Genomic DNA, 27,134 nt, shown 5'->3' on the forward strand with positions numbered 1-27,134 from the left:
GTAAGAAAATAGATCTACTCAAAGCCGACGCAAAAAACAAGACGATAGGCTCTTTGCTGACAGGTCCATGGGCTAAAGGAAACCACCTAGTGATGTGTGCTCTGACTTGCATGTGTTGTGTGGGTCCGGTTGGTGGAGAGGGCGTCCCCCCCCCGATCCCTTCGGTCCTGCAGTGAGAAGCTTTGGCACAGAAACACCATGAGACGAGGTGACACATTACAACACGGTGTTAATGAGGAACACTCATGCAGGACTCGCTCCAGTCCTGGAGGAGATAAGGTCAGTGAACCCCGACATGCATTGCCACCACAGTACCAGGGCAACAGACAACAAGAGACGGGCCAAGTGGCAGGGAGGGAGGGGGGGGGGGGGGGGGTTTGGACATGAGAGGGAGGAAGAGGATAAAAAGAACGAGGCTGAAATGCATAAACAGAAGGTTTTGAGGGGCTTTTACCAGGAGCGATAACAGAGAGTAAAAGGTGATGGAATTTCTTTTCTGTATCAGGGCGACTCTAGAGCAAAGAGATAACCACATCCTGCAAATGACATTGATGATGATATCTGCCCAAAGTGGTCGTTTCACAGCCTCTCCTCCACTTCTCTCTGTCCCCTCTGTCTCAAAGAGATGACTCCACCTCTCTGGTGATGATGACCTCGGGCTCTGACAGGGGGCCCACGTGAAGGCTGGCAGGCTGCTCTATGGTCTCACTGATCACCTCCAGGGCAGAAGCAGCACCTGGCTTATAGTCACTGTTGGTCTTCTTGTCTGAGCCTGAGTTCTGCTTGTCGACCGAGTCGCAGCACAGCTTGGGAGCGCACTGAGTCCGACAGGAGAGCTCGCAGAGGGAGTCCCGAGACGCAGAGTCGAACGTGACGAACTCTGGCTGGATGGTGGTGGCGTGGATTCCCTCATTGTGAAAGAAGTCCTTGATCCGTTTGGCAACCTCCATGTAAGATGTGGGGTCGTGGCACTTGATGTGCGCTGTGGCGATGATGCGGCTGCCGGCCAGCTGCCAGATGTGCAGCTCGTGGATGGCGAGCACGCCGTCCAGACCCAGCAGCCGCTCGTTGAGCCGGTGCATGTTGATCTGCTTGGGCACGGTCTGCAGCAGGATGAGGGCCGACTCTTTGAGAAGCGGGAAGGTAGTGTACAGCAGGATGCACACCATGATGATGCAGAGGACGGGATCCAGGTAGAGGATCCAGCAGGGGCCGGCGGCCTTCATGGAGGCCATCGTTTGATTGAAGTGGTGGTCGGTATGGCGGACGCATGGGTTGTAACACTCTGCATCATCTTCGCAGGGCTGCCACACAAATATGAATATAACAGAATTCACAACCACGATGACGGAGCCCAGGGCGTCGCCCAACACGTGCAGGAAGACCCCGCGCATGTTCAGCTGCGATTCAGGGACGTGGTCCATGTCCTCAAAGTTGGGGTTGCCATTCATCTGCACATCTGCGTTGTCTTTAGAGCCGATTTCTGCAGATATAAAACACGGGAGGTTAGCTGAGTTTACTGTGACGGTTAAATAATCAACTGAACCTTGACCTTTAAGATACTAATGAAGCATTAAAAGTGGATTCACAGGCAGCACAGGCAGTGTAACATAAACAACAGAAATACTGTTTACTAAGAAATACACCCTGTTAAAAAGGTGTGTTTTTCTATTTGCCAATATTGTTCTAGCTTTTACTGTGGAGCCACAGCCTTGTGACCGATTCTGTGTCGTTTTTAAATCACGAAAAAGTAGCATGAAACACAATGAATTCACAATCTTTTTTTGCATAGTTCACAGGTTCATTTCTTCACAGGTTCAGTTATTGTTGTCACTTCTAAGAAACTTGGTCATAACAAAACTTCACATGTTTAAAAATATACAGCAAGAACAAACTGAACATTTCACAAGCCCTATAGCTGCCTATAACATTAAAACACACAGAACAGATGTGAGAAATTAGAGAAAAACAAAACAACAACAATCACATTGTGGAGCTGAATCGGCCGTCTATGAGGATGAGGTCCGCAGCTCGTGGTGTTATCAAGTGACCCATTCAGGAGGCCAGTTATGAAATACTGTTTACTAAGAAATACACCCTGTTAAAAAGGTGTGTTTTTCTATTTGCCAATATTGTTCTAGCTTTTACTGTGGAGCCACAGCCTTGTGACCGATTCTGTGCTGCCACTGCTTGGGGCCACAGACAGGAGAAACATGCCAGGGGGCCACGGAGAACTCCCAACACACATGGGATTGTACATGCTGGAAAACACACCATAATAATTCACATAAAGAAGACTCAGTTATCACAGAGGTAGCATACACAGCCCTGGGAGGGGGGGGAGGGGGATGGCACCTGAGCAATGGCCGCTCACTTCCATCCCGGGACGCTACGGGCCATTCATCATCGGCAGCTAATGGTGCTGCCGTTTCCATGGTTACACAGATGTCTGACCCAGTAACAGTGATCAGTGCATGGGGTGGGGGTGCAGGGGGTGGGTGTTAACCCTTCAGTGAGCGAGGACGATCATCCACGGACGGTCTCTCGTTGATGATGAAGTCAACTTTTCACTCACTGACCCCAGGAAGAGTTGCCTCTGTGCGTTACTATGGTAACCACATACCACAACAGGACTAGGGAACATTGCGTTATAGATATCGAATTGTCTTGGGGGTGAGTTCAAGCATAATGTGATGAGTAACAACAAAAGAAAACACTACCCAGGATTAAAACGATTTCACAAAAACAAGTTCCAACTTGTCCCAAGCTGCTGAGACAGGCTCCTCTGCAGCTCTCTGTTTAGAAAGACAGCTGATTTGTGGTCAGTCTTTACAAAGCCTTGAAACCTGAGTCTGCTACAAAGGATAGTGTGACAACAAATTAATGATAGCAGACAGATGTGTGTTTGTAGAGTCAACACTAAGGCCTGGGCACTGAGGGTGAGGGAGTCCTGGGGGACACGCAGGAGATGTCAAGTATCTGTGGACTGTTGTGCAATCTGAACAATGGAGATAAAGTCTGGGACATTCTGTCAGAGTCTCTGCGTGACACAATGGACTTCAGGGGATTGGCCTGTGCTGTACATGTGAAAGATGATTCAACACAAAGCGAGTTCATATCATGATTTTTAAAACACACAGTGAAGTGAAAAGAGCCTTAAAGTTTCCATCCTCACCGTTCCTCAGCCGCACGTCCCCCGGGCTGCTGTGGTTCGCCACCAGGTTGTTGGTCTCCTCTCCTGAAGAAGACCCGTTCCCAGCCTTCTGGACACTTTTCTCCTTCTTGCTCTTGCTGCCGTGGCCGTGGCCCCCCCCTCCTCCGTGGCTGTGGCCGTGGCCTCCGCCGGCGTGCTCCCGGAACAAGCAGAGCCCGAGCAGGTTGACCACGAGCCCCGCGGCGCCCACCCAGGCCACCACCTCCGGCCGCTTGATCTCATGGGGCTCGGTGAGCCGCTCGATCACCTCCAGCACGATGGTGAAGCACAGCGCCGTGAGGAAGACGGCGTTCACCAGCGCCCCCATCACCTCCGCCCGGATCCAGCCGAACGTGTTCTTGTTGGTGGCGTGGGTCTTCTCCGCGAACCGCACCGCCACCAGCGCGACCACCAGAGCGATCACGTCCGACAGCATGTGGAAGGAGTCGGAGAGCATGGACAGGGACGAGGTGAAGCGGCTCACCACCACCTCCACGATGAAGAAGCCGAACGTCAGCGAGAGCATGCACAGCAGCCGGACCCGGTTCGGCTCGCAAGCCATCTTCGCTTCGGTGTGTGGGGGTTCGAGTTTGATACGGTTCCTTTTCTTCCGGAGATCACACACCGGAGCCCGGATAGCTAGCTAACCGGCTCGACTCCAAGCTAACGGGGGGTAAGCTAGCTGAGACAATACGCTGGGTGGAAACAGGGTCTTCATTCACGGTAGCATCCCTCCGTCCTGTGCCGTGGACAACCGAGGGGGATGGGGGGGGGGATTAATCCGTGATTCGGTGCTGGTTCCCGGTTCCCGGTTCCTCGGTTCAACCTCCGTCGTCACCAGCACATTCCAGAAACGTTTTGCCGACGAGCTGGCGTTTGCAGACGGGTTGAAACTTTGCACCCGAGCCGGTAAACTTTCCACACGGAACCACGGACTGTATATAAAGATGGACGTAGGGTGCCGTGACGTCACACGTACCCATACATAGGCAAAGAGGAGGAGCTAGAGTGGCATCAATGGTCCGCCCACATAGCTAAACGTCACCTGGTTGGCTAAGGGGCTAGGCTACATGCTAGGCACCCAGAGTGGTTCCTATAGGTGGAGAGGATACGAGCAGGCTTCCTGATTGGGCAGATTTGTGCAACTCTCGCTAGTGGGCGGGGCAAGCGAGAGAGACAACGGCGGTTGCTACGTACGCCGACGGCACCGGAAGTCTCGCGATAACACACATAACCGATCTGTAAATCTATTTATCTGTCCACTTTTCTGGAAACTTCACCTCTTTTAATTCGTTAACACATCTAACATACACCTTTTAATTGTTCTTTAATTTTATATTTAACATACATATATATATTATAATAAATTGTATTTGTTTTATTTTGGAAAAAATGTCTAATAAGAGTGTCAATGTATCATAAAGTAGTATACATGTATTAAGTACCATCACCTACTCAGAGGTTATTACTACATATTAGCCCAACATTTTAAATAATGACAATGAAGATAACCTGGCCTGTCATTGTGTGAAACGTCTTTTCAAATGAAGTTACCTCTCTATTTAATTTTAAACGACACCTTAATACAACAACGTCCGTTAATCTGTTTTTAATCAAGAACAAATGAGTTGTGAGGTGTGATGGCAGTAATCACACTGTGTGGTAATGACGGTTAAAGACCCAGTACAGGGGGAAACTGAGGACCCCTTGTGGAAACTATCAGATTTGATCAAAGTGTCAAAGTGGTGTAATTGAGATGTAAATTCATTACTTTCTTGAGAGTGAATGATTTGATGCGAGATTTTTCTTTAAATCCTAACTTCAGTTCAAAAACCTTTAACTTTGTATATTTTATAAATAAAATCAAACTAACTTCTAAAGGCTGCATTTTATAAACTTGTATTTATTAACCATTATTTCACTTTGAACATTGAGAGTATACGTCTCTTTAGGACATCTTAAGGCCTTGTGGTTAATTTGTCGTTTTTAAATCACGAAAAAGTAGCATGAAACACAATGAATTCACAATCTTTTTTTGCATAGTTCACAGTTTCATTTCTTCACAGGTTCAGTTATTGTTGTCACTTCTAAGAAACGTGGTCATAACAAAACTTCACGTTTAAAAATATACAGCAAGAATAAACTGAACATTTCAGAAGCCCTATAGCTGCCTATAACATTAAAACACATACACACGACAATAAACTGGCTTGAAATGTTGTCATCACTCCTTGCATAGCAACTAAATAATCATAAATAAATATTTATTTACATCCAGTTATCCTGACTCAGAGCCTTCCACAGCACAACAAACAGAGACGTCCCATGTGGTCAGCGGAAGCCGAGGATCTGCCTGCTCTTGAACTGACAGGACATCTCCACTTCTTTCAGCGTGAGTCCGCGCTCGTTGGCCGCCTGCAGCCTCCTCAGGATCAGCTCCTGGGACGCCACGCTCCGACGGCCGTGGGGACGCTGGTTCTCTTTGCTCTCACCCGCAAACCGGACCTTCCTCTTTCCCGGGGAGAGGCCGTCCTCATCTAGGACCAAACAGCACGGAGTGACCCATTAATAAATATTGATTGGCTATTGTCAGGCAGAGAGTTTAAAATGCAGGTTCAGGTTTTTAATTGGTGTATAAAATTTTTATTAGCAAGATCTTAAAAAAAGTAATAAATAAACATTGAAAACACAAGCACAAACACAAAAACTGCTCAGTCCTTGTCTCGGGTTAGTAAGTCCAGAGCTCTTCTTCTCAGTCCCATACCTATGTCTTTGCCGTATAATGGTGACAGGTCCGTCTGCTGCTGGAGACGGGTATAATTCTTCAGTAAACGCTCGGCCCTGAAACGGTAAATGAGAATGAACAAATTGTACCAGTATGCAGAAAGAAAGATTGAGATGAAAGGGTGAAATGAGGAGATTGTTTCATGTGTAAATGTTACCGTGCAATCTTCTCGTTTGACAGCTGTTCACGAACACACAGCTCATGCTCCCTTTCTGCCATGAAACAGAAGAGAGGACAACTTTGCTTTAAGGAGTTTTAACACTTATTTGTCATGTGTCAATGTTTTACCTGTTAGTTCTTTTTAAATTAATGTGTAGCCAGCGGCTGTTGGTGTTGAAGTTAGTGAGGGCAAGCAAACAGTCAGTCAAAGCACTTGTGTTTCAAAAGCAACATGCGTCAACCTGTTCCAGTTCCAAGCGTTTCTACGAGGTCAGGATGACCCACTCTTGGCAATAATTGAAGATAAGGTGAAGTAGTCGAGTAGAGAATAACCGTATACACATCACGTTATCTCTCAAACTATCAGTTATCAGTTTGATGTTGGTCTTGTTTGTAGATTTATGACAGAGAGCAAATATCAGTATCGCTGAGCAAGAGGAACACAGACATTACAACTATGTATGACGCCAAAACAATTGTTTTTATCAAACCACATGTCAATAGCTAGCTCCAAGAAGTGCTTCCTTACACAGATATCAATGCACCATTTGAACTGATTGTGCAATGATATACAGATATTTCGAAGAATCCAAAGCTATTCTACTCTTCCATTGTAAGCAACTCAGAATGCAGAATAGGAATCAGGCTGTGAAATGTGAGTGCAGCTGCGGACATCACAGTTTATGCGGCACGGTCAGCAGTAGAGAGAAAATTCTTACGCTCCACCCTCTCTTCACGTTCCTTCAGAGCTGTCTCTCTGTCTCTCAGCGCCTGTTCCCTGAGTTGGAGCTCAGCAGCAGAGGCTGGAGCTGGTTCCGCCGTCTTCGGAAGCGGTCGGTCAGGGTCCGCCGACTTCCTCCGGACACGCGCCTCGGCCCTCCTCTGCTCCTCAGCAACCGCATCCGCCAACAGTCTGCTCTGGAGAATGGACTCCACCGAGGGCCTCATGTAGTCCTGGTGACAGAGAGGAGTCACTACTGTTTCCTATAGCACATCAACAAGAAATCTGTTGTACAATTCATTTCTAACCTTTAAATTGAGCATTTTGCTGAGTAAGCTGTTCAGCTCCTCGGAGTAGCGGTACGGGATTCTCCTGAACTTTCCCTCTCGGATCCTCTCTGCCAGCTCCTTCTGGTTGTAAGCAGTGAACGGAGGCCTGAACAGGAGAAATTCTGAGTAAGTTTCAGATTTGTAATTGACAACCGTTTGCTGGAGGAAAAAATAATAAGCTGGAACACTTACGATAATGCACATAGTTCATACAGCAAACATCCCAGCGACCAAATATCTGACTTCTCGTTGTACGACAACTGGTTTATTTGCTCCTGTGAGAAAAAGGATGAGGGATTGTTGCAGGATTAGGCTTCAATCAGGAGGATTAAGGAACAAACACAGCGGGATTAAACAACTCACTGGAGACATGTAGTACGGTGTCCCGACAAATGTCTTTGCAAAACTGGTGTCATGATTCAGGATCCTGGCGAGGCCGAAGTCTCCGAGCTTGACGTTCTGCCTGATATCGAGGAAGATGTTGGCTGGTTTCAGGTCTCGATGGAGAACGGTGGCCCGGCCGTCGCTGCGCCGGTGGCATTCCTTCAGGGCCGAGGTGAGCTGCGCCATGACCCGCAGGACGAACTCCTCCTCCAGGTAACGCCTGCAAGAAGGTCCATGAAAAGATAAAGCAATGCTGGTTAGGCGTCAATCAATCAAATCAAATTGTATTTGTATAGCCCATATTCACAAATCACAATTGGTCACATAGGGCCTTAACATGGTGTGACATCATCTGTCCTAAACCCTCAGCAAGAGTAAGGACAAACTACAAAAAAAACCTGTGAACAGGTAAAAATATGTAGAAACTAGGGCTGGGCAAGTTAACTCGTTTCAATCGAGTTAACTCAAGTGATGAGTTAACTCGATTAATTATTTATCTCGCATTAACTCAGGTTTGATTATTTATTGTTTTATTGTGAAAGTCAGGCTTTTATTTTGTGAAAGTCTGTTGCTGACTGCTGCAGAACAGGAAAAAAGAAAATAATTAGCGAATAAACAATCGTGTTAACTCATCACTTGAGTTAACTCGATTAAAACGAGTTAACTTGCCCAGCCCTAATAGAAACCTCAGAGAGAGAGACACACATGTGAGGGATCCCTCTCCCAGGACGGACAGAAGTGCAATAGATGTCAAGTGTAGGAAAACATCATCAAGATTAAAGTTTTTTAGCAGCATTGATAGGGTAAACATTTTGAAAATAACTTCAATACGGTATGTCAAGCAGTCCTGCTGCAATCATAGTCTCTGGTCAGCAACCAGCAGGATCATGATCCACCATCCCGATCAGAGGCCACTTTAGTCCACTGTCATTGTCCACTGCCGCTTATTAGGATCCATGATGGATCCTAATTCAGATACTATAAGGAAGCACGGATTTGAAGAGGATGGAATTTTATATAAATGCACATGGTCACCTTTCCTTGATGCAGCGGTCGATGATGCTGGACAGGTCTCCGCCCTCGCAGTACTCCATGATTATATACAGGGTGGTGTTGGTGCGGTCTATGATGCGGTCGTAGTACCTCACGATGTTCGGGTGCTTCAGCTCCCGAAGGAGGTTCACCTCTGACACCAGCATCTGCTTTTCACTCTCCGCCATGGTGCCATAGTCCAGCTCCTTCCACACCAGGATCTTTAACACGAAGAAGAGTTCATTAAACACAAAAGGATGAAGGTTAAAATCAAAGAACTGGGACTGGGAAGCACAAGAGTGAATCTAAAGATGGACGTGGCATCTCCGCTTCATCCCACTAGAAACAAACCAAAATAGCTTGGATACGAACGCTGCCATACAGATAAAATCTACCTAAAGTAAAATGACAGAAACCACCTTTGAGAAAATGTTACCCCCTTATTCAGATCACAAGTTAAAGATGACACACACTTCTTTTAGGATCCAGCTCGTTAAACAGATCTTCAGGTGTGGTTCCCTTGGCTCAGTGACATGGCTTCAGATATCAGAGCGACACATGAGATTTACCTGGAACAAGTTAAAATAGCGGCTTTGGCCTGTAAGTAGTAAAGGTGAACAGGTGTGATGCCATTTTACAAATCAACACTAAAGTAAAGTACGTTTTTAGTATAACAGCAACAAAGAGAAAAGTCAAGATAGAGATTTATACAGATATTAGAAGTCAATAAAAAAAATATAATATGTGTGATTATGATGTGTATTTTATATGAAGTATTAATGTACAAAGTGTGAGTAGAATCACCAGTTTAACAGTATTGCGCAGTGGACATTGAAGTGCACAGATACACAAATAATGCATAATAATTAATTTTTTTCACAGGGGATGGTTTAAATCAGTGGAGTGTAGTTTGTGAACCCAAGGTCAAACTGTGTTGTTTGTGTATCTGCAGGTGGACACTGTAGTTTGTGTACCTGCAGGTTAACAGCGTGGTTTGTGTACCTGCAGGTGAACCGTGTGGTTTGTGTAACTGCAAGTAAACTGTGTAGTTTGTGTACCTGCAGGTGAACCGTGTATTTTGTGTAGTTCACTCACTTTTCCGTCGGCTTTCCGGGTGATTTTCTGGCACTTTCCATAGGAACCGGAGCCGATAGTGTTCAACAGCTCGTAGTCGTCCACCCGGGACGGCATGTTTAACCCTGGAGTTCCCAGTCAACCAGTTCCAAGTTAACCAGTCCACCAGTCCACTAAACCTGCTAACGTCCGGATCAACCAGTTAAACACGATCTTAAACCAGCGCTGACTTTAACTTCAGCCTCGACGCAGATGTTTTGAAATGTTTGTTGTTTTCCTTCTCTTCCGGTTTTGCTCGCGTGCAGCAACCGTTTCCTCTTGGTTTAAATCGGTGCCCGAATCCTCGCCGCCGATAGGCCCCTCGCTCCTGGCATCGTGACTCCTGATTGGTCGGCGGGGAGACGCGAGTTGTGCGGTTGCTAGGCGCCGGAAGCCCCGCGAGAGTTGCGCGGGGTGGAGGAGGCGTGTCCACAAGATGGCGCCAAAAACACACTTTCTACCCAAAGCCAGTGTGTGTTTGGATGAGAAAAGAAGAGACGAGATAATATAATATATAATATAATATAATATAATATAAGATAAGATAAGATAAGATAAGATAAGATAAGATAAGATAAGATAAGATGAGATGATATAAAATAAAATAAAATAATATAAGATACGATAAGATAATATAAAATAATATAAAATAAGATGAGATGATATAAAATAAGATAAATAAGATAAGATAAGATAATATGAAATAAGATAAGATAACGATGAGACAAAATTAGATTATGCATTTCACTAAAATGTATCTATGAACATTATTCAAGGTTCTGTAAACAAACCAACAAACCAACAAATAAATCATTATTCTATTGTGCGCTCCAGTCTCCACAATCACCTGAACAATGTGTGTCCTTGTTTCAGAAATGCTTTGTTAGTCGTCGACTCTTTTCCGATCAACAGCTGCACCATGTGAATCTCCTCCATGTTAACCGTTGTTTCAGTGTTTTACTGCTCATTTATAGCACCACCTGCTGGATGTCGTTCATGCGTCATCAGGCTAATTTCACATCACCCCTGGAAACACAGGAGAACAACAGGAGTCTGCAGGAACTATTTGGTTTCATGAATAAAAAGTTCCTGGGACGTAAAGGCGTAGGGTGATTTGGGTTAAAGGTCAAGTTATTATAAGTGAAATGCAAACTTATTATGTCTTCTCCACCTGTCACCTGGCCCGGCCATTTGTTTTCTCAGGAACAATAAAAGCAGATGTATAGAAGCGAAGGTAAGAAAGAAGTGAAGCAGAACAGAAAAATTACAGATGCATCTGAAAACATAGCTTTTTAAATTGTAATTGTCTGTCTGTGATGTGGATTGACATGATCCCCAGGCCTGTGTTCGGCCTCCCTGTTTAATCCTCAGTTATTCCAGTGAATCCAGGAAAAGGTCGGTGGCTGTCATCAGAGCAGTTTCCATGGCTGCGTATGTCAGAGACAGGAGGAGGCTGATGGGCGACGTGTTGTCACGGGTGTTTGGATTCGACCAGGACCCCCTGAGGAGTCTCCATCTGAGAGCGGCGACACACAGCGACCTCTCACTCTGACTCTTTTTACTGGGCATCACACTCAGTAGGACTTCACTGTAAACACTCTGATGAAGTTCTCAGCTGTTTTAGTCGATTGGTCACTTGATAGAAATTCAATCCCGAAAATCGAGAATCAGTTTTAAAATGCCTCGTTTGTTCTGACGTCCTCAATGTCAAGATTTGTTGATTCTTTTCATCACATAATTTAATAACTATATCATAAACTTTTATCATATAGCATCTTTCACAGGGCGGCTGTGGCTGAGGGGTAGAGTGGTCGTCCTCCAACCTGAAGGTCGGCGGTTCGATCCCCAGTCTGAACCATCTGCATGCCGAAGTGTCCTTGGGCAAGATGCTGAACCCTCAATAGCCCCCCATAGAATAACAAAGTGCTGCAAGTAGATGCACTGTATGAATGTGTGTGTGAATGTGAAACTGTACTGTAAAGCGCTTTGAGTGGTCTTCATCAGACTAGAAAAGCGCTATATAAATACAAATCCATTTACCATTTACATTTAAAGGATCCTCTCCAAGTTTTTAAGTCTGAGCTGCATTTCATTGCCACATGAGGATCTTACATTTTAAATACACAGAGATTTAATCTCGTTATAGGCCGCAGTCATATCTTGCACATGTAATCCCATTTTTGACGCCATGACTCACATCTAAGAAGAGCAGTGGAGCAGCGGTATCAGATTAAGCGTTCATAACTAAAGCCTGACTCCCACATGGGTAAATCCCACGTGACACATAGGAGATTGTTTTTCTCTTTGCAAGTGGACGTTGACGTGTGATCCCGGAGATAAACGCAGACTCTGGGGTTTTCCCGCTCAGCTAACGGGCCTCTCGGTGGGACGGGCCTTACAGTCGAGTTCAAATCCTCCTCCCAGCCATCGCTGCTGCTCTGCTGCTCTGCCAGCGCCACACACTGACCCGGCCCAGTCTGCCTCTGCAAAGGTCACTCCTACAAAGAGCTGCAGGAGTTTGGACATCAGCCAGAAACGGTCGGGGGGCCGAGCAGAAAACTGACAGCTAAAAACAACAGAGACAGTCGGGTGCCCGATGGGCCGAGCTGACGTCAGCCGCCCCGGCTTCAAAGGCCAGGAGCTGAGAGGGAGGGACAGGCAGGACAGACAGACAGGTCCCATAGTGACCTCCTCACCTCTGCTGGGGGGACTGCAGCCCTGTGGTGGGAGGGGCTACAGGAGGATTATGGTTCTCAAGTCACCACTGACTTCGCCTGTTTTGGGGTGGAGCTTTAATCAAAGACGCCCCTCTCACGCATGAGGTGACATAAATGAAAAGTGAAGCCACAGACTCTCTACTGCCCCCTGGTGGCGGGCTTCAGTATAGGTTATAAGGTTTTAATTCGCTTTTTTTATACTACAAAAATGGGCTGAAATGTCATGATTGACAGCTGAGACTGACTCGTGATTGACCGAATTGTGTATCTGAGGGACTTTGATACTGCGGCTGCAGCTGTCACTCCCATCATGCTCTCCTGCAAATCGCAGGAAGGCCCAACGAGACTCTGCGATGCCGGCGGCCGCTGCGGTGACATTCAACCCGGGCCTCCTCTCCACAGCTGGATGTGATCGTGCTCGCTGAGTCAAGGGACGCCGTCGTCCCCGCGGCGTTCACGAGGGAGCTGGCATCAAAGTGTGACATGGAGGACCTTGGGCGGCGTGCGTGCTGTGATGTTGCTCCTTGCAGGCGTCGGAGGAGGAACAGTGGGATGAAAAAGTTCCTCTGGAGACTGGTTTGTCTGTGTGATGATGTGGGCGACACCTGGAGAGAGATTTTGAGATTGTACGGAGGCGTAAAGGATTCCCGATGCTCCACCTTCTCCACGTGGCCACCAGGCTGAGCTGCAGCTCCTGACTGTTCAGCCCTTCGGTGAGCTGGTGACGCTTGGTGCATGTTTAATCCCATTTCGCAGCTCACTTCCCACTGTTTCCCCCCCCCTCGATTCTCATTGGCTGCCTGGAGCGTGTGGCTCTCCTGCAGACCTTGGCCTCCACACATCACTCCGGCTGCTGTAGAAATGGAGTTGATGGCACGCCACGCTGCCCTTTGTCTCCATCCATCCCGAGAATCCAAAAAATGTCTCGGCACATATCAACCGTGACAGCAGCCGATCATGTGACTTGACCATCTCTCAATCTGCAGCACAGTGATAATCAGTGAATGGGCAGAGGTGTCAGTGGAAGCTCATTGTACTCGTAATATATGCTACTTTAGCACTTAAATACATTATTGAATATTTAGGGAATTTATCTCCTCTTTTCATAACCTCTAACCACATCTCTCCATTTAGGTTAAAGGGATTGGTCACCCAAAAATGAAAAGGCCCCCATTATCTCCTCACCACTATGCCAAGGGAGGTGGGGGGGGGTGAAGTGTTTGAGTCCACAAAACACTTTTGGAGTTTCAGGGTCAAACAGCGTTGCAGCCAAATCCAATACAATTGGAGTAAATGGTGACTGATTTGTCAATTGTAGTAAAACAGAATAAAACATAAAATGCCAACTTCATTCACACCTGAGCTCAGGAACACTTTCTTCACACATGTAAAACTATCGGTCTCCGTGAGTGACGCAGCCGTTACCTCCAGCTGAGGTAAAGAGATCCGTGCAGTTTCCATCAGAGTCCCGATGTCACGTGAAATCTGAGCTCTGCAACACAAACCGGGGACTTTCAACAGGCCAGCGACCGACACCACAGTTAAACAACGGGCACAGAACCGAGCAAACACAGGGTTCAGTTACCTGCAGGTTGTTCTCAGCACCGAATCTGAGAAGAGGAGAGAAGGAGAGCGGTGGCTTTCACGTATCCAGACAGGAGCGTAACCTCAAAACCTGAGGGAATCCAGGACTTTATAGAAACATCTCTGCAGGACCTTCAACAGTCTAATCCTCACTAATACAGTTCATATATTATATCTGTGGAATTAATTCTACTTAACCTGATAGGAGCATATTCATTTCTTTAAATCTAACAGAATCTATTCATACACTGATCCAGGCCTCTGTCTAATCCACCATCAGTTTGTAACCAGAGTCTAGATTCACCATTCACATTTAGTATCTCAGAAGGAAAAACATAAATAATACATACTCTGCAATTTGTTCTTTATAAAGTCACACAAAGTCACATTTGTTGCCAATTTTCTTTTTAATTGATCAACTAAACGACCGATGGCCGCAGCTCAAAACCAATCTCAAGGGAAGAACTAGTTTGTGCAATGGAATCCATTCTTATTGATGTGTAGATCTCCATTTAGTAAAACATACTCGAAAGGTTTGAGCTTTCCTAGTTCATCAATAGAAACAAAACTACCTCAGAGGAAAGATAAAAAAAAAGGTGAGCATAAAACTGATGATAGGTTATTGTGTTTAACAACATTCTTCAATTTTAAAGACATAAAATTGACTGCAATGTTTGACTGCAATGGTGAGCTTCAAGCATTTCTATACCTCAAATCCTGATTTTGTCCCATTTTCTGTTTTTCCAAAGAGTAAAAGCAACAGAAGTAATGAAAAATCACCGTAATGCTACTGTGTCGGATGCAGAAACACATGAAAGAGAGGCAGCACGCGGGTTAGGATCTTTATGATGTTTTATTCCAGCACAAGTTTTTTGTGTTGTAAAATGGCTGTGTAGCTAGGAATTAAAGGAGTACAAAATGGAAAATTACAGACAGTTCTAGTATAATTTCTTTAAATCCCTATTGTGTTTATTTCCTAAAGCCACATCTAGGAAAACATCATTTCCCTGCCTTCTTTGGAAACATGGTCGTAAAACAAAATTAAATTAAAATAAAAAACAAAATTGAACAAAAAGGTGAGAAAAAAAAAAAGAAAAAGCAATGAAGCTTCATTTGAAGTCACCCTCGCGATGGAGGGGAATCTGAAAGGGCCGCTGGATGAAACACATCTACAGCCTATAATTTAAAATGTTATCCACCTACCCGATCAGGTAGCCCTTATGTTGAAGCTCACACGGTTTCGACCAACAGTGGTGAACAGAGAGAGCAGCAGCTACTAAGATGCACCTTTTTCCTTCTTCCAGCATTCGATCACTGCTGCTGCTCCTCCACACTTTCCCTCATTAAAGCAGGCTAAGCAAATTACAGAGAGTTGACCTCGACACCACAACACGAGTACATTCGAGAGAGAACAGCTGCGTGGTTGCGGGGCCCTGCCGGAGTTTCCCTTGTAACCGAGGAGCGATCTCGTCCTCGCTGACCCAGTTTGAGCTCGACTCCTCGTAACTGTCTTTACATCAAACGTTTGTCGAGAGAGAGAGAGAGAGAGAGAGAGAGAGAGAGAGAGAGAGAGGAAACGGCTTCTTCTGAGGGATTTGGGGTCGACCGGGACATCAGGGGTTAGTCCTGATAGACGCGGTCTTCCACCAGTTTAAAATGTACAATTGTATAACTTTGAAACTGTGCAAACGGCCAGAACATACAGTAGCTGTAATGACTTCTACTTCCTGCTCAGGAGCTTGGAATCAAAAGAAAAGAAAACATACAGGATAACACTGAGAAGTGAAGGGAAAAATCCTTGCTCTCTTCTTCTTCTTCTTCTTCTTTTAAAAACATTCAGGACCACTGAAACTCAAATTCTCTGAAATTATCGCGGAACCAAAAGAGAGAAGAACGCTGCAGTCCATCTTCATCGTCTCAACATGGAAAACTCTTCCTCAGCTTCGTTATGTACAAGATTAAAACATACAGTGACACGAAGACCAAAGTTCATGTAATTTAAAAAGAAATAAAAACTTTTGACCACTTGTGGTGACGTTGCCGCCGCGCTCTGACGTCACAGAGCGACACGATAATTCATATATATCAAAAAATGGGGGCGGCGGGGGGGGGGGGGGACGACAACCACACACACTCAGTCAGGCAGGTTATGCTGTAAATTTACAGTAATGACACCTATAGTTCTGTAAGCCAAAAATGTCTATCGTAGAATGCTGAACGTTTGGGTAGCTTCCAATAAAAAAGGAAATCATAATTTCTTCCCCCCCCAATGTCTTTTCCCCCCCACCCCCCAAAAACACTAAGCATATGGCTTAAATATTTGTAAAACTATTTCAGTCCAACGGGGGAATACGAGTCTTCTCCGTCCTCCTCAGTCGGACTCGTTGAGATGATCCTGGAGACACACGTCCACTCGGCTGGGAGCACGACCGGTTCCTGTCTGTGCCAGGGTGTCGGAGAGCAGAGGGTGGAAAAGAGAATCCACCGAAGAGGGAGTCAGTTTGTAGGTGATCAGATTGCAATCCCTGCAGCCAGATTTTTTTTTTTTTTTTTTTTAAGTTTGTTTTGTTTCTTCCTCCCTTCACATACGAAACAGGAAAAAAAGATCCTTAAATCAAGCGCTGCATCGTAGCCGTCGTCTCTTTAGGCTTTCAGCAGGGCCGCCAGTGTAAACATGTCCCCCCCACACCCCCCCTGTTTCTCAGTGAGCTCAGAATACTGCCCTCGACAAACAGGTGGACGCAGGAAAAAGAAGTCGCGACGACAAAAAAAAGAAAAAACAAGTAACGATGGCTGTAGCTGTGGTGATATGCGGGTTTAAAGGGAAGAAAAACAAACGACAACAAAACATCCACAGCTACCGTTCAGGAGTCTTCTCCTGGGGCAGGGAGCAGTCAGGGCAGTATGGATTCCTTAGTGCAATGAAGTCAGAGGAGCGGCCGGCGGCGCGGCCTCAAAGTTCAAACAGCCGCTCGCTCCGGAAAAGGTGCGGCCCGCCGGGTCGCCAGCGGGCTGCAAGAGACGTCCAGTGGGCTTCAGCAACTCTTGCCAGGAGGAAGAATCAGGGCAGACGTTACGCTTCTAAATCACAAATATTCACTCACACACGCACGCGTCCATACACACTTTATACTCTGTAAAACTACCACGGCTAAAGCCTGGGAGAGGGGGGGGGGAGAGAGAGAGAGAGAGAGAGAGAGTCTGGTCCAGAGCGTCTTTTGGAGGAGTCCTGAGCCTCGGTTCGTTAACTTTGAATAAAAAGTAATTTACGTGTCAGCGTCTACGTGTAAACATCAAAATGTGAGTTGTGACGAGTGCGAGAGATTATTCTGCGAGTGTGTGTGTGGCGTTAGGGTTGTGTGTACGTTAACTATGCCTGTGACCTGTTTCATTCTGTATGGGTTTCTTTAATCTGTGTGTGTGTGTGTGTGTGTGTGTGTACTTCATATGCTTATTGTTTCCTGGTAAGTCGCTCCGCTGTTGCAAATGTACATTCATCCATCGTAGGGGGCGAGCGCGACGCTGGGCCACACACCGAAACGATCCTGAGGCTTGTCCAGTGGTCCGATTAAGACTCTCAGCTCATCAGCGCACTCAAAATAAACAGCAGTAGAGGTACAGGAGGACGCTGTACCACATGTAGCCGGAGGCAAACGCAAACGACTGGATGACGCACAGCCACACGGGGTCCAGGGTCATTTCCCGGGAGACTGCCACCTTGTGTCCGTCCAGAGTCGGGAAGGATCCTGTTGAGAAGCACAAAGGCAATCAGTATTTTTGCTCTCAGGCCGATTTATTAGCATTTCTTCAACCGGGATGACCACGGCTTGGCTGCAGCTCAAAGACACATCTACGACTTTCGTTATCACGTCTATTCCTTTATGTTTTCGGGGCATTTTTTCTGCCTTTGTTGACAGATACAAGCGTGAAATAGGGAGACAGTGGAGGAAGAGACGCAGCACTGAATTCACACCGACAATAGGAACGCTGGCTAGAGTGATGCAAGCCCGCCATTGTGTTTGGTAGAGCAACATGACGACATACAGCCGTTTCTATGACAACAACAAGATGGAGGAGACCCTGGACGAAGCCACAGTGTCTTTGTCGTCTGTTTCATTTTGACGATCTAAGCCTGCACTTCCCTGTTAGTCCACCAGTCAGTGTACTGATCCGTTTCTCATGAGGTGAGAGTCTTCATGAGACGTTGTTTACGCGGCTAACTTCTTACACAGGCGTATATTTAATTTGCGGTTGGCAGGTGATTCACTGACTCGTGTGATCAAACCATCGTTGTGCACTTGCTTCACTCAAAGTTGCTCTTTTGCTGGGAGAAACTCGGAGCTCCATCACATGAACGATGACTGTTTTTAGATCTTAGCGACAGGACACGATTAAGAAGAAAAACAAACATGTCCCGCTGCTTTTGAATTGACTGAATCAACAGTTCTATGCTGATGTGAATGTTTATTTTGACTCTGACAATTTAAGATGGTTAATATTAGCTAAACCTCCAGAGACGGCACCGAGTGACTCAGCAGGTGATGCAACAGCAGGACCAGTGGAAGGAGTGTGGAACACAGACGAATGACAGAGGATTCGACTGTGAGTGGTTTACAGCTAAGACACGTCAGGAGAAAACCCACTTTTCTGATTGTCTGATTGAACGACCACGGCTAAAATATGCTCAGTGAATGCACCGTGGACGTTGACAGCCCGTTTCCTAGCAACAGCCCTGCTCTAATGTTAGTCAAACATTACCGTAGGAAACAAACGCCCAGAGGCTCGGCTCTCAAACACTGTGTCTGAATCACTCTCTATTTACTATAGAGTTCAGCTCAGTTACTCTCCGGGTGTAAATCCATCCGCAGCATAATGAGGAAAATGACACGGGTGCACAACTCGACAGGAAATAATGACGATGATAAATTAGTAATTACTCACTACTGAGTAAAACTTCTATTACAGACATGCACAATAATATTCAACACTTTACATCTATATTTATATCATGGTCACTTATAATGGTTACATTGCAATATTTATATTTCCATTATGCTATCTTGTAGTATTATTTATATTATGGTCACTTACTTTTTAATTATTTTCTGTATCATGGTCACTACTGTTGCAATATTACTTATAATATTTTTGTTTTCATTACAATAACACTTACATCATTCCACTTTCTCCCCAGTACCTGCTTTTGCACAGTGTCTGTTTTGCAGGTTGTTTGTTTCTGTACTCTCATTATGTGTAGTTTAGTAGTGTACATATTGTGATCTTTTTTATTGTGTTACTTAAATTCTGTTTTCTCTTATCTGCTGTAACAAGTGAATTTCCCCGTTGTGTGGATAAATAAAGAAATCTAACCTAATGAAGGGAGAAGCTAGAGTCAGTTATCCCCCCCCCCCTCAAAGACATTGCTGTGTGAAAAAGGAAATGTGTGTTTCACAATCATTACAGTGAGACTTCAGCAAAGTGGCATGGCGAGACGGACCTTTGTCGTAGAAGTAGGCCAGCAACTCTTCTTTCTCCACAAATCTCTGATACAGCCAGTCAGTCAGGGCCTCTGCCTCCACAGGAACCTCTTTGATTGGGTGCATCCTGAAGGAAGAGAGACAGACAGTGGAGATGAAACAGGGGAAAACGAAACAGGGTGAATGACGTCTCTCTCAGCAGAAACTGTCTGAACGCCGGGTGTCAGCGGTGGTCCCCGAGCAGAGCGAGTCTATTTCAAACCCGGAGTCTATTACAGCGCCGTGTGTGTGTTTGCGGCGGCTTCAGCTTGTTTTGGGAAATTCATTAGCTGGCGAAGCTCGTCAGAGTGTCACGGGGAGACAGGAGTGCTGACAGAGGGGGGGGGGTGCAACAGGAGACACTGTGTAGCTCCACAAAACGGCTGTTAGAGGCAAGTCGGAGAAAGAATCTGACGGAAGAAAGGTGAATCTGTTTTGCCGTCAGAACTCGGAGGCAGCACTGTCCTCAGGGAGCAGAGACACCATTAGACCCTGACAAGGGGAGAAGGGCTCAGGGTGTTAGCATTTATTAATCAGACACTGTCTTATGTGTGTTGGGCTGCAGTGGTACAGGAAGTATCTGTTCTTTCCTGTTCAATAGAACGTCAGCAAATAGCAAGAACAACCATCATCCATGACAGAGCTTATAGCGACTAGGGAGATACCGAAGCCGATACCAAACCCCGAGAGTAAAAAACGTCATATTGGTCGATACATATTTATTAAAAAAACATTTGATATGCAACAGGCATATCAGCAAACAAACGCTGATTCCAATACGACTGTGTAAGGCTCATATTAGCAAACTATATCTGAATAGATATATGTGGTAAGTTATGTTTAATATTTACGTCTTCATGTTCGATAATGTGTATGTCCTAAAAAATGTTATAGTTTAATAAGTTTTTTGTTGGGAAGGACTTTCTGCATTATTACCTATGGGGTGAGATTAATTGATGATTGAACATATGAATGTGAGTGTGCATGGGTGTATCTGTATGTTGGATCTGCGATAAGCCGATGACCAGGAAGTACCCGGCCTCTCGTCCAATGAGATGTGGGATTGGTTCCAGCTCCGACCCTCAAAGGATAAGCGTTATAGATAATGGGTGGGTGGATTATTACATAATCATGGTTAAAGATAAAAAAAAAAAAAAAAATAATTAGAAAATACTCTGAAAACACGTTTTGTTTCTCTTGTATATTTTTATCCACTGAAGGTAATGATCTATGGGGGAAAAAGGTATTGTTTAATTAAGAAGAAGTAGGACGATGAAGATGTTTTGTATACATATATATATATTTTACAATCACAATGAGAAACAGGAAGACGGCTGCGCTGGTCGATCTTGTGAAAACGGCAGGAGGCTGATAACAGGGTCCCTGCTACAAGCAGAGGAAGTCTTGTTTGTAGCCAGAAGGGGTCTCTAGTAGGCTGCACTCCCACACAGGCAGCCACTGGTCACCTTCAAATAGAGGTTACCGTCTCCTGCCTCAGACAAAGCATTTCCTCTGCACTCAACGTTTGCTCAATATTTCCCGACCGGAAAACATCCCCAAGTAAAAGTACATCTGTGCCTGTGAGGGAGGCTTCTGGAAGAGGGCAGTAATAAGTGATACCGTATTGATTGGTTAAGGGCTCGATATATATTAAAAAGCAATCTCAGGGAAGGCATCAGTTCTGTCAGGATGATGTCTGTACTTTTAGTTGCTGCTTGAAAAGACAGATGTGTTTCCTCTGCTTGTTGCAGGTATGAAGCTACGGTGACGACTTCCGGCCTCGGTGGCTGCGGCAGCAACATGAGTCATTATTTACATGAATCACACAAAGAGGATGTCATTCATACCAGTAATAGAAATATTCAGACATTTTAAATAAGGTTGTGAATGAGTCTAAATTTTGATCATTAGAGGCAACAAATTGATCTGAAAGAACAAGTTTAAACATAAAATCAATCAACAAATCAAATGTCAATATTTGTTGATTATCCTTGTCAGATATTATTGGTTTGATGATAACTGGTTTTCAAAATGCCAACTCAGGCTCTGGAAGAACATATGAGACTTCTTCTGATATTTTATTTACAAAATTATTTCAGCGAGCCATCAAGAAAGTAATTAGCAGGATAATAAATAATGAAAACAGAAGTGTAGAGCTGCAATGATTAATTGAGAATCAGAAAATCAATTTGCTCTGAGGCAAAAATGTGAAATATTTGATGCTTCAAACTTTATTTCTTTGTTTTATATAAATATATGCTGAATATTTGGGTTTTGGACGGTTGGTCAAACCAAAGTATGTCCAGGATCCTGTAAATATAATTATCAATAGAATGAAAACACTAAACAATGACACTAAGCACTCACATGGCCAATTTTCTCACCTTTAACCCTTTGATAATTTAAGATCTATGGAATAAACCAGTGCTGTCTGATTTACAGGTACTTGATCAATGAGCCCATGTTTTCGGTCACAGAGGACATAGAGACTCTCTATAGTAAAAACTTGCTCTCTGAACTGAAGCGGTCTCTATGACCAAATCAGGAAAAGGCTGGGCCCCCTTGTTCCACAGACCAGAGGAGAAGGAGCTGATGATTCAACACAGACATCCGCTTGGTTGGTGAACATCTTCTTTGGACACTTCTCATTATCCAGCGGTTCACTGTGTGGGTGTTACTCTAGACCAGGGGTCACCAACCTTTTTTAGACTGAGAGCTACTTCGAAGGTACTGAGTAGTACGAAGGGCTACTTGTTTCCAGTGGTGGGAAGTAACAAAGTAGAAATACTTCGTTACTGTACTTAAGTAGATTTTTCACATATCTGTACTTTACTTGAGTATTTATTTTCCTGACGACTTTTAACTTTTACTCGTTACTTGAGCAGCGGATGTTGGCGCAACGTGCTTTACGCACAGTGCACCTCTCTCTCGCTCTCTTGCTCCTGCAGGAGCTCGGTTCAGTCTTTATTATTAGGGCCAGAGCACTGACAGGCACTGACAGACGTGAGGCCCTATTGAAATTGTAAGGATTATTATTCAGGCAAATTAATTTGCTTTTTGAGGGCTTTTATTAGGTGACTTTACATAATTTTTTGAAGGTATTCATTTTTCGATTCACATTCGTTTTCCCTTTCCTGCTTCATGTCAACATCTGCACATAAATACATAGCTCGAAGCAGCAAGTGGTTAACTTTTCTTAAAGAAAATATTGGAAGTATTTGGTTTAAACAAAAACTGTTGGTAAATAGACTGTCATTGGTTGGCCGTGTCTACTTAGTCTTACACTTCCACAAAACAAACAGATTTAATACAAGTCGAGATGGAAGAACAAACAACACAACCAATTATATAAGCAAACGCAAAAACAACTTTCAGCCAACACAACCAAAAACAAACACTGTGTCGTGGACTACTACTACTGCATATTCACACACACAATTCAGGTTTTTTAATGGACCTCGCCAAATGGAACCCTGGGTAATCAGGCCCAGTTTTCCACTCACTATAATGCCAATATAATTTTTGCAAAGATAGTATATATCTATATATTGCCAATTCCAATCCTTAGTCGCCCTTTGTGCTGACTCAACACAACTTAGAAGCTGTTGAGTCTTTATATACAGGACTGTCTCAGAAAATTAGAATATTGTGATAAAGTTCTTTATTTTCTGTAATGCAATTAAAAAACAAAAATGTCATGCATTCTGGATTCATTACAAATCAACTGAAATATTGCAAGCCTTTTATTCTTTTAATATTGCTGATTATGGCTTACAGCTTAAGAAAACTCAAATATCCTATCTCTAAATATTAGAATATCATGAAAAAGTATACTAGTAGGGTATTCAACTAATCACTTGAATCGTCTAATTAACTCGAAACACCTGCAAGGGTTTCCTGAGCCTTGAAAAACACTCAGCTTGGTTCAGTAAACTAAATCACAAGTATGGGGAAGACTGCTGATCTGACTGCTGTCCAGAGGACCATCATTGACACCCTCCATCAGGAGGGTAAGACACAAAAAGAAATTTCTCAAAGAGCAAGCTGTTCACAGAGTGCAGTTTCAAAGCACATCCACAAAAAGTCTGTTGGAAGGGGGAAATGTGGCAGGAAACGCTGCACAACCAAGAGAGATGACCGCAGCCTTAACCGCATTGTGAAGAAGGGTCGCTTCCAGAATTTGGGGGAGCTTCAAAGACAGTGGACTGAAGCTGGAGTCCAGGTATCAAAAGCCACTGTTCACAGACGTGTCCGGGAAATGGGCTACAATAGCCGTATTCCCATGGTCAAGCCACTTCTGAACTCAAGACAACGGAAGAAGCGTCTGACTTGGGCTATGGAAAAGAAGCACTGGGCATTTGCAGAGTGGTCCAAAGTCCTCTTTTCAGACGAAAGCAAGTGTTGTATTTCATTTGGAAGTCAAGTCATTTACTTTTACCGGAGTCACTTTCAAGTAAGATATCTGTACTTTTACTCAAGTATGGCTTTCAAGTACTTTATACACCACTGCTTGTTTGATACAAACGTCCTGAATATCAGAGTTGCACAGATCACCTTTTAATATTATTAATAATATATGTGAAGAGACTGTCTGATCAAGTTAATGTTAATTATTCCTCTAAATAATTATTAACAATGATTTCCACAACAATGATTGTAGGAAACAGATATATTAATACATGCAACATTTATTTCTGTTAAACTGTTTCAACTTTGCTTAAATTCAACTTAATTTAAGTACTTTTGGTGACATTTATCACTACATGCCTCCATCAGTCTGTTCCTTTTCAAAAGTAGATAAAAAAATAACCAAATAACCACTTATAAGCACTTTGTTATAAGATGATAAAGCTCAACCAAAAATAACACATGCATATGACTGGGGTGTAATGTTTCTAAGTGTCTTCTTCATTTTTTGGGTCTCATACTGTCAGCTGCCAGAGTTTTCATACCTAAAATCCATACAAGTCTCTCCTCATGTCCTCCTTCATTCACTGTGAACCCAAGAGCAAGACAGGCTTCATCTTACTTTCTTTTCAACTTGGTGACATTTATCACTACATTGCTCCATCAGTCTGTACTTTTTAAAAAATAGAGAAAAAATGAATTCAATTAAAATCACTTTGTCACAAAGATGATAAAGCTCAACCAAAAAGAACACATGCATGTGACTGGGTGTAATGTTTCTCAGTGTCTTCTTAATTTGTTTGGTCTCATAGAGTTTTCAGACATTAAATACACACTAGTCTGTCCTCATGTCCTACCACATTGACTGTGAACCCAAGAGCAAGACAGGTTTCATCGTACTTTCTTTTCAACTTGGTGTTTGAACACTGTCTCTTGTTTGTCCCTGACCGGCTGCTTCACGTGAACGATGCTCTCCACTGTGTGTGTCTCTGAGCGAGTGGGTGGGGGCGGGGCGGAGCCCCGGGCCTGAGGCCGGCTACACACCGGACGCGTTACGCCGGCTTCATACCGGACGCGTGAGCGTCGCGTAGATCCCTAGCACGCCGGGGCCAGGCTGCACACCGGACACGCTGAACTCCGCGGCGGTCATCCTGCGATTCCTCTCCGTGATCACACATACAGCTGATATTTGTCATTAACGGCAACGGTGTCCCAGCATTTGTCCTTTTTAATGTACAACACGGCCGAGGATCGTACAGCTCACTGTACTACTTCTCCACTTCAATTATTAATTTAATGTCAACCATCTTCAAGAACTTCTCCGCTGTTTGCTCCGTTCAATGTCGGGTGTCGAGGGTAAATAACGTATTCTCCACTCAAGCCTACACACCGGACGCTAACGCGTCCGGTGTGTAGCCGGCCTTAGCGTCGCGTAGGCGGCGCGTAGGCGCACCGCCAAGCCTTAAATAACAGCTGGCTCCCATCCACTCCCATGTTAATCCCTTGTGCCGGCCACACCGCACCGGAAGTGCAGCGCTGCACCAAAACTGCCTTGCGTCGTGCAGCGAACGTTTTGGCGTCGGGTCTATTTTTTGCGCTTGACGCGAGCGTAGCGCTCCGGGAAACACAGTGAAAAATGATTTTAAACGATATTGGGGACATATTTTATATGATATAAATGATAAAATATGCATCCCATAGTTTGTATTCCCCTTCTGTTGTCCTGGAGTTTTAATTTTACCAATTTTACCAATCACATTATTAAATGTCCCCCTCTGCACCTCCGGATACAGACACACAAGCAGTCATAAAGATAAAAAGAGAGAGAGAGGGGGGGGGGGGGGGGTTGTCTACCTACTCTCCACATAGGCTTGAGTGGAGAATACGTAATTTACCCTCGACACCAGACATTGAACGGAGCGGAGAAGTTCTTGAAGATGGTTGACATTAAATTAATAAGTGGAGAAGTAGTACAGTGAGCTGTACGATCCTCGGCCGTGTTGTACATTAAAAAGGACAAATGCTGGGACACCGTTGCCGTTAATGACAAATATCAGCTGTATGTGTGATCACGGAGAGGAATCGCAGGATGACCGCCGCGGAGTTCAGCGTGTCCGGTGTGCAGCCTGGCCCCGGCGTGCTAGGGATCTACGCGACGCTTACGCGTCCGGTATGAAGCCGGCGTTAAGGCCGATTTATACTCGGCTTTTTACGGACGCACGCCTCGCGTACTTGCGGGGGGGCGTGTTGCGGCTTGCGTGCGTCAGCCAATTTTTCTAACTATACGACAAAGCGACGCGAGCCTCACACGGCCCGCAAGGCTTGTGATTGGTCTGCTTACTACATCCCGTCCGGAGTCGCATTTCCGGTTTCAATCCCGGAAACTGCGGAAGCCACGGAAGATTTAGAAGAACGAATATGGACCAAATAGAAGAGCACTTGGCAGAAAAGATCCGAAACCATGTCCACTAGTATAACCCGTCACTAACCAGCGGATTTGTCCGCCAGAAAAAGGCTCTGAGGAGCCGCTGTGGCGATGTCAATAAACGTGTGCCACACACGAAGAAGAGCCGACTTCAACAACAAACATTACTCCGCCTAGTGGTCTGGCGGGGAATTTGCGTTGCAACACCAAAACGAGTCCGTAGAAGCTGCGTGCGTAAAAAACGACTATAAATCAACCTTTAGTGTGTGCGCGACGTGCACGTCACTGCACAGGGAGCCGCTGCAGAGGGGCTGAAGCCGCGGGCTGCCGACCACTGGCTACGGCGAAAGAGCGATTTGTTTACTGCTCCGCCTAAAGAGCTCTAATATTAGTTGCGCCTCACATTTCCTCCTAACGGTCGTGCGGAGCCCCGGGGGCCTGTGTGTGTGTGTGTGCTGTCTGGACACACACACACACGTCCCCCTCCCGGTCGCGCGCCCTAGCTGTTTGAGTATCACTGGCATAGAGTGAGATGGCGGTTTGACTATTTTTTTAAATTTCAAATGTAATTATTTTTTTTTATTTTTTTTTTAAAAAATTAAATTTTTTTTTTTTTTTTTTTAAATTTAGAGCATGCCTTGCGGGCGACTCGCGGGGTCCCTGCGGGCGACCAGGTGCCCGCGGGCACCGTGTTGGTGACCCCTGCTCTACAACAAGGTCCTGTTTAAGTAAATCAACTTTTATGTCCCCGGTGGCGTTTGAAACTCCT

General features: G+C 45.0%; 3 protein-coding genes across 3 annotated transcripts in view; all 3 read right to left on the reverse strand.

Annotated features, from left to right (window-relative positions):
• Positions 1-379: 379 nt before the first annotated feature.
• Positions 380-4,123, reverse strand: slc30a1a (solute carrier family 30 member 1a). The gene is made up of 2 exons (XM_061091142.1): positions 3,176-4,123; positions 380-1,483 (listed from the first exon to the last, which is right to left on the reverse strand). The coding sequence occupies exons 1-2, from the start codon at positions 3,753-3,755 to the stop codon at positions 618-620; spliced, it is 1,446 nt and encodes a 481-aa protein (XP_060947125.1). The 5' UTR covers positions 3,756-4,123; the 3' UTR covers positions 380-617.
• Positions 4,124-5,298: 1,175 nt separating this feature from the next.
• Positions 5,299-9,794, reverse strand: nek2 (NIMA-related kinase 2). Its single transcript, XM_061091817.1, has 9 exons — positions 9,699-9,794; positions 8,607-8,824; positions 7,551-7,791; positions 7,380-7,462; positions 7,167-7,293; positions 6,857-7,091; positions 6,136-6,190; positions 5,958-6,034; positions 5,299-5,730 (listed from the first exon to the last, which is right to left on the reverse strand). The coding sequence occupies exons 1-9, from the start codon at positions 9,792-9,794 to the stop codon at positions 5,525-5,527; spliced, it is 1,338 nt and encodes a 445-aa protein (XP_060947800.1). The 3' UTR covers positions 5,299-5,524.
• A 5,057-nt stretch (positions 9,795-14,851) lies between these two features.
• lpgat1 (lysophosphatidylglycerol acyltransferase 1) overlaps positions 14,852-27,134 on the reverse strand; it is a 43,142-nt gene continuing 30,859 nt past the window's right edge. Inside the window, exons 7-8 of the mRNA XM_061091354.1 lie at positions 19,515-19,621; positions 14,852-17,763 (exon numbers count right to left, since the gene is read on the reverse strand). Coding sequence (XP_060947337.1) covers positions 17,612-17,763; positions 19,515-19,621 — 259 coding nt within the window. The 3' untranslated portion in view covers positions 14,852-17,611. The remainder of the gene's footprint in view (positions 17,764-19,514; positions 19,622-27,134) is intronic.

This window comes from Limanda limanda, chromosome 18 (assembly GCF_963576545.1).
Source record: "Limanda limanda chromosome 18, fLimLim1.1, whole genome shotgun sequence".
In the NCBI taxonomy this organism is placed as follows: Eukaryota; Metazoa; Chordata; class Actinopteri; order Pleuronectiformes; family Pleuronectidae; genus Limanda; species Limanda limanda.

Bases quoted from the DNA above. Each gene is read 5' to 3' on its own strand.
- slc30a1a (XM_061091142.1), bottom strand. From the start codon at position 3,755: ATGGCTTGCGAGCCGAACCGGGTCCGGCTGCTGTGCATGCTCTCGCTG. The intron at 1,484-3,175 runs GTGAGGATGGAA...TTATATCTGCAG, and splicing joins GGACGTGCGGCTGAGGAACG to AAATCGGCTCTAAAGACAAC.
- nek2 (XM_061091817.1), bottom strand. From the start codon at position 9,794: ATGCCGTCCCGGGTGGACGACTACGAGCTGTTGAACACTATCGGCTCC. The intron at 6,035-6,135 runs GTAACATTTACA...TTACCGTTTCAG, and splicing joins TCAAACGAGAAGATTGCACG to GGCCGAGCGTTTACTGAAGA. The intron at 5,731-5,957 runs GTATGGGACTGA...GTTTGGTCCTAG, and splicing joins ATTATACGGCAAAGACATAG to ATGAGGACGGCCTCTCCCCG.